The sequence below is a fragment of the Python bivittatus genome, unplaced genomic scaffold, assembly GCF_059951505.1.
Source record: "Python bivittatus isolate LINGU-HERP-01145 unplaced genomic scaffold, Pbiv_v1 ctg000350_np1212, whole genome shotgun sequence".
Classification (NCBI taxonomy): domain Eukaryota; kingdom Metazoa; phylum Chordata; class Lepidosauria; order Squamata; family Pythonidae; genus Python; species Python bivittatus.
This window is the reverse complement of record NW_028277074.1, coordinates 33,691,220-33,704,021: the sequence shown is the minus strand read 5'-3', so window position 1 is coordinate 33,704,021 and position 12,802 is coordinate 33,691,220. Positions and strand designations below refer to the sequence as shown.

General features: G+C 35.3%; 1 protein-coding gene across 5 annotated transcripts in view; it reads right to left on the bottom strand.

Annotated features, from left to right (window-relative positions):
• CTPS2 (CTP synthase 2) overlaps positions 1 to 12,802 on the bottom strand; it is a 93,219-nt gene that overhangs the window by 35,756 nt on the left and 44,661 nt on the right. For all 5 annotated transcript variants that reach the window (XM_088144898.1, XM_007428870.4, XM_088144896.1 and 2 more), the window contains exons 10-13: positions 11,783 to 11,871; positions 10,916 to 11,010; positions 9,523 to 9,585; positions 8,242 to 8,285 (exon numbers count right to left, since the gene is read on the bottom strand). In XM_088144898.1, coding sequence (XP_088001024.1) covers positions 8,242 to 8,285; positions 9,523 to 9,585; positions 10,916 to 11,010; positions 11,783 to 11,871 — 291 coding nt within the window. The remainder of the gene's footprint in view (positions 1 to 8,241; positions 8,286 to 9,522; positions 9,586 to 10,915; positions 11,011 to 11,782; positions 11,872 to 12,802) is intronic.

Here is a 12,802-nt window from a genome sequence, read left to right as displayed (position 1 = left end):
GACTACTTTAAGTAGTAGCACAGAGGTACTGTGCTCCTAAGAATTCCAGAGCATTTTTTCAGAATCATTTCTGAAGGATGCCCGGCCCTTTTATACTATTATGTTGCAACTAACTAAGCCCAAAGAAATGGGAACAGAACAAAAGAGCTACATATTAACTCAGAGGGGGACATTTTGTGTGTGTGCACGCCTTTGAGTCAGGGTTGACTCCTGGCGACTGCCTGGGCAAGTCTCTGCAGTTTACTTGGCAAAGTTTTTGAGAACGGGTTTGCCTTTGCCTCCTTCCTAGGGCTGAGAGTGTGACTGGCCCAAGGTTGCCCAGCTGGCTTTGTGCCTAAGGCGGGACTAGAACTCAGTCTCCTGGTTTCTAGCTTGGAGCCTTAACCACTACACCAAACTGGCTCTCGAGGGACATTTTACAACACAGGAATTTGCTCCAGTGGAGGTATCATATAAACTTCAGAAGTGCCCGCAAACTCCCTCCCCCTTTTTTTTGCATTATTGCAAAAAAATGGCTGGAAAAAAATCTGGGATTCATTAAAAATAGCTCTCCTCCGGTAGCATGGGAGTAACCTGGGATAACATGGGAAGTCTCTGCTGTAAAATCAGTCTAAATTTGTGCACAGAATCTAGGAAAATCATTCTCTTTCTGGAAAACGTGGAATGACATCATTCATTTATATAAGCTGCCTATCTAATTGCTTTATCAGAGACTGAATAATTGCTAAAATACAAAGGAGACGTGTCATAAATCCCACTAAAATATAGAGAATCTGTCTTCTCTTATGGAGGCTTTATTATCTTTATCAACAAGCTAATATTTGTGCTCTGATTTAATAAAAACAGATGGTGAGCATGTAATTGACAAAAGGTATTCTCCAGCTGAGAAGTATCTGGAAGAATGGAATAATATTAAACTAACAGCAGCATCTGGAATATGACATCCAAGTGATACCCCAAAGCAGCTGATGGCATCTCTTGAACACAAATAATCAAATCATCTGAAAGGTCAGCAAGCTGATGCTGTTAAGACTAATTAATGGCTCATTGGTTAACCCATGTATAGTATTTCATACTATTATGGAATATTACACAGATCTATATAGGAACTTTGTGTTGTGTTATTCAAGCTTTGTATTGTGTTATTGATATAGTTTAGCAACAGTATTGAAGTAGTTTGTTATTGCCTTGTCTGTCTGTCTGTCTATCTAGTCTAGCTTATAGGCCTGGGATTTCTTCATGGGTTTTCATCAAAGACTAACCAGGTCTCATCCAGTTTAGCTTGTTGAAATAAACCACCACATGTAGTTCTTTGGGCTACATATGTTGAGATATTAAAAAACCTACCCCAAACTATAAGAAACATTTTCTAATCTCGTGTAGTTGGTTCATTGTATTACTAACATTTTATAGTTTTAAAAAATGCAAGACTCCAGGATATTTATTGGGTGGGGAATTTGGATAAAACCTACTCAATGTTTAACATTTGTTATATTACATATTCCTGGTTTTTTGTTTTTGTTTTAATAGAAGCTCCTTTTTCGTGACTAAAATCTCCTTGAAACCACTGTGGTTTCCAACAAGTCCACATTTCTTAGTGTTTGAGCCACATTTGTGGATGAGCTAATAAATCTTGGCTAACGCATTTATTTATTCAGCTTGGAAGACATATATCATTACAAGTAGACAGGATAACGCACAGCAATGCATGTAAGATTCAGAGCATATAAAGTTAACAACAGTCTGCAACTAAATAGTACATTTTCAAAGATGTTGTCAAGTAACAAAGCTAAAGCAAATATGTAAGAAATGAAAGAATAAAAGCTCATGTGTTCCTCTTCAGGAAATTAAGAATGATATATCCTAACACTTCAGGCAAGGCATTCAGTTGCCTGGATATAATGCACACACCCAATTCATAAGCATGCACCTTATGAGAAATGTGGAGGTGTTCAGATGCAGGTTAGATATAACACACAGCACTTATCAACAAATCAGTGCCCAGACATGCATAAGACAACTATAGTAGTGTTCCCTCATTGCCAAAATAAACTGAGATTCCCTTCTGCATCCAGTAATTTAATCTCAAGCAGAGAGCATTTACAGAAACTATCAGTTCCTCTCACATAAACAGTTGCAGTTTGCGGCATTTCCACACGACCATCGTTTCCATTTCCAGATTCCTTCAAACCATCTGAAGCCAAACCACAGTTGTCTCTGAGGCATCAACTCCTGAAATGCTGAGAATGCTGTGAGCCAATCAGTTTTCCCTCCAGCTGACCAACTGGAGATTGCAATTCAAAAAAAGCAGTCAGTTCCCTAGACCTGCTTGTCATTTTTATTTCATATTGTGTATATTAATCTGGTGACTTCTCAAAAAATTCACAGCAGTACCTATTGAAGTAGGAATGCAAAGTGTCCAATATATTTTGATGTTTTTAAAGAGCTATGAAAAGATGCTATGGTAGCTGGTCCTCTACACGTTAAGAAAAGAGGCTATACTTTACTAGGAAATGTGACAATGCAACAATTCCCATCGGTGGGAAACCATCATGCCACAAGCATTCCAAAATAGCAAAAGAAAAATAACTTAAAGCATACTTTATCACACAAATAAAGTAGCTGAGCTGATGAGCACCAGTGGTGATGGGGGATCACGCATACATAGCACTGGTTCAAGAGCACGTGCATCCTTAGTGTTAACAATTTGTTGCCTGGATGTTTCCAAACCTGCTAACTACATCTCAAAAGAAAGGTAAGTGTCTGTCTCTGGTTCAACTCATCATAGCTTAGGTTTCCTTTGGACCTAGGAGGAATCAGGCAGCAGGAAACAAGAGATGGTTATTGAACTTGAGTTTATTCTTTTTTTATATATGATCTCACCTCAGTAAAGTATACTTTAATTGGACTTGAAATCAAATCTACTAAGATCAACACTCTAACCAATGAAGCATAGCTTTAACAGGTTATACAACATAATTAAAGTTGAAAACTAATTTTATTACCAGACGATATGTCCCTGTTGTTTCTCTCTAAATAATTTCTTCCTATCTACAAATCCTCCAATATCCAGCACAACACACATTTCAGGTGGCTTCTTCCTTGTCATCATCTTCTTTTGCTAAGTGACCTATGTCTTCTGATAACATTTCATAAAAGGAGTTTCAAATAATTTCAAAGTTATAGTACCTTTCTTTGAAGTTCTTCCAGCAAAGTAGATGATCAGAAAAGGATAAATAAAAATATATGACAGCATGTATTCAAAATATTGTTCAGAGATACAAATAAGTAGAATGAAAAGTTATGACAGAAGAGAAAGAGATAAAAATTGAATCCCAAATTTTCACACATTGTTTTGTGACCTGTCAAGTCCAACCCAGCAATTATTTGTCAATGAGCCAGCCTCTTCCCTATGGCAGTGAAGAGTGCCCTTGGCAGCTTTTAAAGTTTCTAATGTGCCCATCAGTCCAAATATATTTGGGGATCCATAACACAGATCAGCTTAACATTTTATAAATGACTGACCAACATTTTATAAATGAATTAGTCAGCAAAAGAATGGTCTATTATGTCTTTCTAATTCCATTAGAAATGCCTGTAATGACAAGAATTGCTTTCTTTAATGACAGAGTATTCGCTTAGGAACTTTTTCCTTGCTATTTTTAATAGATGTAATTATACAATAGGAACAGTTGTTTGAAACCTTTCATTGTTTACATGCCAATCCATCTAAGAAAGAACCATCTTATTATCTGATATCTTTATAATCTTTATAAGGCTACTCCCATTCAGAAAATTCCAAAGAACATGGGAGTTCACGATACCTTCATGTATTAAACTATGTAATATAGAAAAGTCTGGCATTTCATATCCATATGAGAGAGAGCCAAGTTACAGGTATGAATGGGGCAAAAGAAACTGATATATCTTTTTCCTATAATTTTAATAGTAGGTAAAGGATAAAGTAGAAATTTTAATATACAGCCAAACCAAAACAATTTGAAAATCTAATGAAGTGTGGGAAGCTTTAAAAAATGTAACAGTGTCCCATCCAGCAATATCTAACTATAACTACGCTGTTACCAAATTTACCTCTGAAACATTACATACTTCAGCCAGACATGTGGGTGGGATGAATAGTGTCTATATTTGTAAGTAATTGTTTAAGTAATAACATGTTTAATACCTGTCAGCAAGATGCTTTAGCAAAAAGCAAATTTCAAAATCAGGGTGGAGTAGGAGAAGGTAAAACCTATAAAAGGTGCCTAAATAAAGAGCTTTTCAGTTTGCATTTGGAAGGCTTCTGGATTTGGTGATTTGGTAAATATGATTTATATATCTGTTTACAAATGTCTGCATGTATTCTAGAAATGTAAACTTTTAGAATGAACTGATCATAAAAAGGTATTTTTATTTTTCCTAGCAAAACTACTTAAAGAATTAAGTGCTAAAGTTCTGTAGAAAATAAAATATTCTTTCACATATTAGAAGTTTCTTTTACCTGTTTTTCAACTGTTTTGTAATTATTTTTGCACAAATGAAACTAAAAAGTTAAAATGAATCCTACATTATAATTGTTATTGACATAAATAGACAAATATCAGAAATCTAATGGAATTGATGTATCCTTTACCTACAATTATTAAACTTCAGGTTTTTTTGTTACAGTTTTGCAGTACACTAAAACATGGAAACATTTAATAGTGAAGAACTTTTAAAGCTTTTCACACAATATGCTCTGAAAGAAGGTAGCTCTAATCTGCTTTCTATTTCTGGACTTCAAAGTTTGATGAAAGATCACTTCTCAAATCTTTTGGTAAGTCATTCTAAAATTGTAGTGACAATTATACCTATCCTAATGTTTTTCTAATCTTGCAAATCCTTTCAGATAGCACCTTAATGAAGGGTCTGTTGCATTTTCTGAAATAAACCAAATTCAGTCAATCAAATGTGATTGGGCAAAAGGGGAGAGATGGGAACATGGAAATAAGTAATTAAAAGACACAAGAGACTCATTCAGTATAATACCATTTCTATGGAATTTGTATGTAATAAACACTGAAATAAATATAGACTTGACTCTGATAGATTTATTCTGTAATGGCTATTTATATTTATAGTTACTAATATGTGAAAAGTATGCCAATTTTGACTTGAGAAAGTCATGTTTAGCAAAATATATTTATTTTCTAAAAAAGTTAATCCAGATGAACTGAAAATGTCTATTGTTTTTGCTATCAAAAATTGTTCTCATTTTAAAAGTTGCAATTTAGATGAAGCCATAGTTTCAAAAATGAGCATTTATCAGTCAAAATGTTTCTCAACTAGCATATGATTAACTTTTCCTTAAGCAAAATATAAAACACTGCTGATTGGATTATCAATCAGTGTATTTAGTTATGATCTCTAAAATTATGTTGTGAACTGAAATAATTATAGACGTGGAAGTTGACTGATATACAGTTACTAAAACAATGACTTATTTGAGAAGACGGACAAACAATTTCATGAAAAGGATTGTTCTTTACAAATGACTAGAAGGAAGAGCTGTATTGACTTATAGAATAGCTGCAAGAAATTCATGGACACCAATGAAAAACTACAAAACTTCATCCAGCCTAGTATAATTTTAGAGTCTATATAATAAGTTCCACGACCAGAACAACATGGGAACATGGCAAAAACTGGCTGGTGTGGGTCTTCCGGGCTGTGTGGCCGTGTTCTGGAAGTTTTGTTTCCTAACGTTTCGCCAGCATCTGTGACCAGCATCTTCAGAGTGCAGGAGCACAAACAGGAGCAGTTCTCTCTGTGCCCAGGATGATGTGACCCTTTTGTGGGTATTTATAGAGATATGAGGGGGAGAAGCGGGGGATTGGGGGGTTGGGGGGATTTGGGTTACTGAGTGGCTGCTTGTTTTGGTGTCAGAATATGTGTGTATATTCCCCCCCTCAGATCTCTATAAATACCCACAAAAGGGTCACATCATCCTGGGCACGGAGAGAACTGCTCCTGTCTGTGCTCCTGCACTCTGAAGATGCTGGTCACAGATGCTGGCGAAACGTTAGGAAACAAAACTTCCAGAACACAGCCACACAGCCTGGAAGACCCACACCAGCCATCGTATGCCGGCCGTGAAAGCCTTCGACAATACATGGCAAAAACTATTTGTATAATACCTTTCCAAAAATTATACTTCTATCCCAGATAATTTTTATGAGAAGAAACAAAAATATTTTAAATTCGTCACCCAGAGTCACTTGTCTGAGATGGGTGGCTATAGAAATTGAATTAAATAAATAAACAAACAAATAAATAAATTCACCCAGCTTTGATAATTTTCAAATTCAAAATTTTAACCCTGCTCCTTTTGGTATTTTTTGGTTACAATAAACAATCTATTATTGAATTATTTTTAATCTTATATTTGTACATTGGCATGGGTGGCCTTGTTATCACCAAAAGATATTATTAGCAGCATCTTTATAACTAATAATACATATATTTTGTTTTTTAATCCTAATACTTGGAACAACACAAATGTGCTCTAGGAATTTAAGTCACTGAATATTTCCTCAGAGACTCCCCAAATGTTCAATAGTAGGTGCCCTAGCAGCCACCCTGTTGGACCCGGAAAAGCTGAAAAAGTAAACATAGGCCTATGGCATATGTACAGTTAGAGTGGGTTTTATAAAAAATACCCATATTAAAAAAAAAAAAAGCCAAACACATTTTTACACATATATCCAGCATACAGTCATAAAACTGTTCATTCCAATTATTCAAACTGATCTTGTGTATAAACTTTCAAAACTCAGCTGAAAGTTAATCATAAATTCTATGTACTCTGTCATTTCTTCTGCTCTGAAATTGACCATACAAAATAATGACTTTATTGTCACTTTCTATCTCCAAACATACAGGGTTCACTGACTCTCAATGATATTGCCAAATATGCTGATACCGATAACAATGGACAAGTCAGCTTTGATGATTTTAAGGGACTGCTGAGCAAGTTACTTAGTATAGGTGGACTATCAGACATAACTGGACTATCTGGTTTGGTCTCTTAAAGAATCCTGTGAAGAGGATGATTGAGGCAGAGTAAACTTAAGATCTCAGAACTGACCTATAATGAACATATAAAATGTTTACATTTGTGCAAAGAATCTGTAAAAGTAAACTGAAATACTGAATAAAGACTGATATTGACTTAAAACCATACATGTCTGGTGATTGGTAAAACGTCAATCCTAATGGATTTAAGAGTGAATCTAAAATATTTTCATAATAAATATGAGTCAGGCAGATGTCTCCAGACCTCATCTCAACCAAGCTACATCATGAAGGTTGTGGCTTGACAGCTAGTCCAACAAACTTTTAGGGACTGTTTATACATGTCCAAGTCATACAATTAATTGGGAATTACACAACTTATAGTCAGTACTTTCTCACCACAAGAGATATTATAATGACTAGCCATTGATTATTTTACATTCCAACCTAACAGACACAACCCTGTTTGTACTGATTAATACTATGGGTTAGTTATACACTGGGTAATGTTGTTCTTTCTTTATTAGCCTTGAATTTGCTAACCAATTACTTCATAGCTTACCTCAAACATTATGCAGCACAATATATTAGATTACTGTCTAATAACTTCTTGAGTAAAATACTTTTCTCTATCCAATCTATTAAACTGTTATTTTTTAAAATATAAAACATAAATGTTAATGGTAAGCTTCCAAAAGTACTATATTTAGTAGCAAAACTCTTTATCTTCAATTTGGTGTATACCGCATCCAAACTATTCATTATTTTCTTTGCTTACAAAAGTAGAGCATGCTTATTCTACAGTTATGTGTGACCTTGAAAGTTGAGAAAAGCATCCATTCATAGTTGTTTGTCACTTCTTAAGCAACTGGTCTGGCATAAGTTCTGCTTTAAATTATGTAGATGTAAAAATAAAATTTTGGGTGGTGTACTGTATTTATTTACTATTGTTCAACATATTTTAAACAGCTTTGTCCAAACATTAATCTTATTTAGTTTCTAGTAAGAAAAATAAAACAAGAACTAGAAAGAAAATAGTATGGTTACAAGTGGAAAATCAGGTCATTTGGACCTCTCATCAAATTTAAGGCAAGATTAGTCCACAAAAGTCAACAGGTCTAATCAAGAATAAGCAAATCTGGACAGAGTCCAATACCTATTTAAACACAAGGAGGAATCAATACTTACAACAGGATTCTTTGTATTGGGGTCAAATTCTGTTGAATTTGCATCTGTAGAACAAAATTTTAATTAAAATACTGATGTAAAATCTAATTGTCAGTTCTGAGGATTAAAATATTCTTCTCATTGATTTTTCAGTATTACACTTAATATATTAGCCTTGAATTTGCTAACCAATTACTTCATAGCTTACCTCAAACATTATGCAACACAATATATTAGATTAACAATCTAAAGTAAACCACTGAAATGAGCACATTCTGACTACACACATTTATGGATGATGTCCTAACTGACATTGTGGATAGAGACTCATAAATGATAGCAAACACAAATAGATACGCATCTATAAATACAATACTTCCCAATTGCCTCCTTGCTCTGAGGATGTGCTTGAAAGTCACTATAAACAATAAAGAACTTCAAGCCTATGTCATACACCTGAATTCTGCACCCCTAAACCATTGTGACCTCAACAAAGGTAGAAAGAAAAGCAGATAATTAAAGTGAGAAAATGTGCATTATGCGCTCCACCTTTTCCATTGTTGCACATGACATTGTGATGCAAATATGAAAGGCAGATTTTGCATCATGACACGCTTTTAGTCATCTGACATCATCACAGTTAGCTGCAGATACCCATGGATAATCAAGAGTTCAGAAAGGCTGTTGGATAACCCTGTTATTTGAATGATCAAAGATTTTCTTTTTCAGTTGCCAGAGTTTCGTTTTAAGCTTTAGCAATCCAATCCTATCACTAGGGTATGCAGTTTTCTTTAGTCAGGTTAAAGCACCAACATCCCCTCTTTGCCTGGAGAAGATCCTTAAAAATTTAGAGATAAGATAAAGGAGGACCGAAGGAGGCTGAAATCTAAGTAAAATTTATTACTTATAGTCTGTGATTGGCTTATAGAAACTTTACTTATGGTGTTGGTTGGCAGTCATGCAACACCAAAACTGAATCAAATAAATGAACAAATATAAATAATATCTATTGAAAAATAATGAGAACTCTGTAACCCTATAAAAACAATATTATTTTTCTGGGTTCCTTCCTGTCATGCTTTGCCTAGGGAGCGAACCTCTTATACAACAATCCTACTGAATAAAATTATCTTGCTTTATTCCCTCAGTCTGATTAATTGGTGAATACAGCTAAGAACAAACTCCTTCTGCAAGTCAACATTTCTTCACTTAACAGAACTTACGCTTACTTAGATTTCTACTAAGCTGAGTGGGGCAGACTCCCAGATACTTAGCTACAAAATAACACTGATAAGTGCACACCTTGCCAGTTCAGACAGTTCCTTGCAAATTCCACTACTGCCAACTGCATTCCCAAACAAACTCCTGTAAGTAATAGAAAAGTGATTATTTACACAATTGTATATATCCATTTATATGTATTTTTCTAGCCAAAAAACAGAACACATGTAGTAGCTTTGTGACTCCAAGAATGAAAACATGGAACATAAATTTAAAATAAAATGTGCTCCTACACATCCATAGGACAGAGGGAGTGCCTTTAGTTCAAATCCAGATCAATCCAATAGATTCTATCCATCCTTCCATCTTAAATTTCTTGTTCTTATGCATCTAGTATCTTTAATACCCTTCTCATATCCCTTACTTATCACTTCCTATTCTAAACATCATCCTTTCTTCTGCCCCATTTGTCTAGTTGCTCCTAATATCTGGTCCTCATCTCTCTTCCTCTTAGGCACAAGATTGATCATGTGACTGGCCCTTGCATACTTTTTATTATTAGAAAGTAACTAGGAGTTGAGGACAAGAGCTAGACAAACTTTCCTTGAAGAATCACGTATCATGGCAAACTCCCATACTTTTTGCAAACTGCCAGACAAATCCATAAGTTGAAAAACCTGGGGGGCAGTATCAATTATCAATAATTATTTTATTTCCTTTTTAGGTAGAGGGGATGAAAAGAGTTTTGTTACTCCATGACTGGTAATTGCCCAGGATGTAGGACACTGATTAGAAGTGGCTCTTTGTACCCTATTGGTTCCGCCAGCCAACAGAAGGCCCATTGGAGGGCACCAAGAAGCCAGCCAATGCTTTGTGTCTGTCTTTTCCTCCCTGTCATAAAAAAAGGAAGGAAGGAAGGAAGGAAGGAAGGAAGGAAGGAAGGAAGGAAGGAAGGAAGGAAGGAAGGAAGGAAGGAAGGAAGGAAGGAAGGAAGGAAGGATTATCCTCCCACCATCTCTTCATTGGAGAAATAGCAAAGACGCTCCTCGATGAGGCTGTGCAGGTCAGGAAGATGGTGGCAAGATACAACGCCACCCTATCACCTAGCAGGAGAGGGAGAAGTTGGAAACCAATTTGTTCTAAACCAACAGCGGACAAGCTGCAAAACTGCTCCTGCAGTATTTCCACTGAAGTAGAAGCTGGTTTAACTTCCAAACCTCCCCAGAACCTTTAGGAGAGAGACCACTGCCACACTCTACACCAGTGTTGTCCAAACGTGGCCACTTTAAGATGAGTGGACTTCAACTCCGAGAATTCCCCAGCCAGCCAAGCATCCTAAGAGCTCGCATGCTTCAGAGCTGGCAGCTCTGCTTTGAAACTAGAGACCTGTAAGTGAAGCCTGGGAATTCTGCCTTGAACAATTGCATTAATTATGCAAGACTAAAATCATTCCATTCCCTGTGTAAATTCTTACCAAGAAAAGGTTTTTTCTTTTTTCTTGCCCATGAAATGGCTTGAAGTTTTCCTTCAGTTCCCCTATGACCGAAGCCTCCAGGTACTAATATGCAACTGAAATAATATACGGTACAAAATACAAGCATAACATAAGATTGCAGACTTAGGTATATCTGTTCTATACTTTTACTGATTGATAGAACACAAAAGATCTTTTTAATTTTATCTGAGGTTTTTTTTTAATCTTTTGGGATGTAGTTAACATTTTATCAGCATAATTATTTCAAACATATCATTATATCACATACTGTGTGACCTCGTACTAAGGACAAGTTTTAAAAATCTTTGTCTGCAGTGCACAAACCTGTTTCTTTATCACATAATAATGTTTCCAGTAAATATAAACTAAATGTTTGCCTTTTATTATAAATTCCTTTGATCCATGGTTCAGGACATTGGCAAAAACCAAATAAATCAAGACACCTTATAGGAATACATCAGCAAAAGCAAGGCTGAGATTTTCAGAAATGCATAGTAAGAGTTGGGTCCAAATAAGATCTATATCTGTGTTTCTCAACCTTGGTAACTTGAAGCTGTGCAGACTTCAATTCCCAGAATTCCCCAGCCAGTGTATTACTCCCATACTCATGCTGGCTGGGGAACTCTGGGAGTTGGAGTCCATGCAGCTTCAAGTTGCTAAGGTTGAGAAACACTGCTCTATATACTGGTATATCAAATGTTCAAGTTTTGAGCTGGTTTTATATACAGTACAGTGAAAATGCATTTATTTGTAAAACAATAAATAAACAGGAATCAACCAAGCAAAATGATGAAACGTAAGACGATGAAATTGGAAATGCAAGTTGAAGAAACAGCTACAGCTTACTGTGCTTTACATAGCTTCTGCCAGGCTTGATGGAACCTCACTGGATTCTCAGCCTCCATAGCAGGTTCAAGGTCTGTTGAATCTATATACTAGTTAAGAAAATACATGAGAATATGTCTGAATAAAAAGGCAGGGTATACTTTGATTATATGTATATACACATACATAAAAGACAACGGAACTATTCCCAAAGTAAAAACCTTCCCAGTTTATAATTAGTAAAGTTTCAAATCTACACAGCGCTCCACTCCAGCACTGGTTCCTTGACTGCACTCTAAGTGTTAGGGATCTATTGAATTATGTAAAATTTACATAATTTCCACACTTACACAGTACAGAACAGATTGGATGAAATATGGCCTTCAGGGGCTTGTTTTTGAAATTCATAAAACAAGAGGGAAAGGTTATTTCAGATGAATGAGAATATTTTGTTTCAGAAGAAACAAAATAAAGATGTTCTCTGCCATTTTTCTTGCAAAGCGCAAAGCAGAAGAAAAAGAAAGCCGACTGTGTAACTGAAACGAATCATCTTTTTAAACTTAATAGTTCAACAGTTATTATTACTGTAGCCAAGTTTTTCATAACATAACAATACAGTGCAAGATACAAAAAGACCTTTTAATTTCCCATTAGACATATTATTTCAATATAAAAACATTCAGTCTGATCTAAGAAATATATTTAAGATCATTAAATATTTACAATGCTAGCTTGTAGGAATCTTCAATACAATGCTTAAATATTTTAACAGGATGTTTATTTCCACCAAATAAAATGAAAACATTTTATTTCACAGCAGCAATCTCTTTAAAAAACTACCATTTTCTGTGGTAGTGATTAACCATCTTCTAAACCTACAATCATTTTGAAACCCACTCATAAGTAGTAACACTTCCAGCACTTCTGTACTTTCAAAGTACCAGTAATTCACATATCATCATCATCACCACGACCACCACCACCTCCATCTTCATTTCCAATCAGGAGAGCTAGGACCTGCATTTTCTTATTGATTTTATT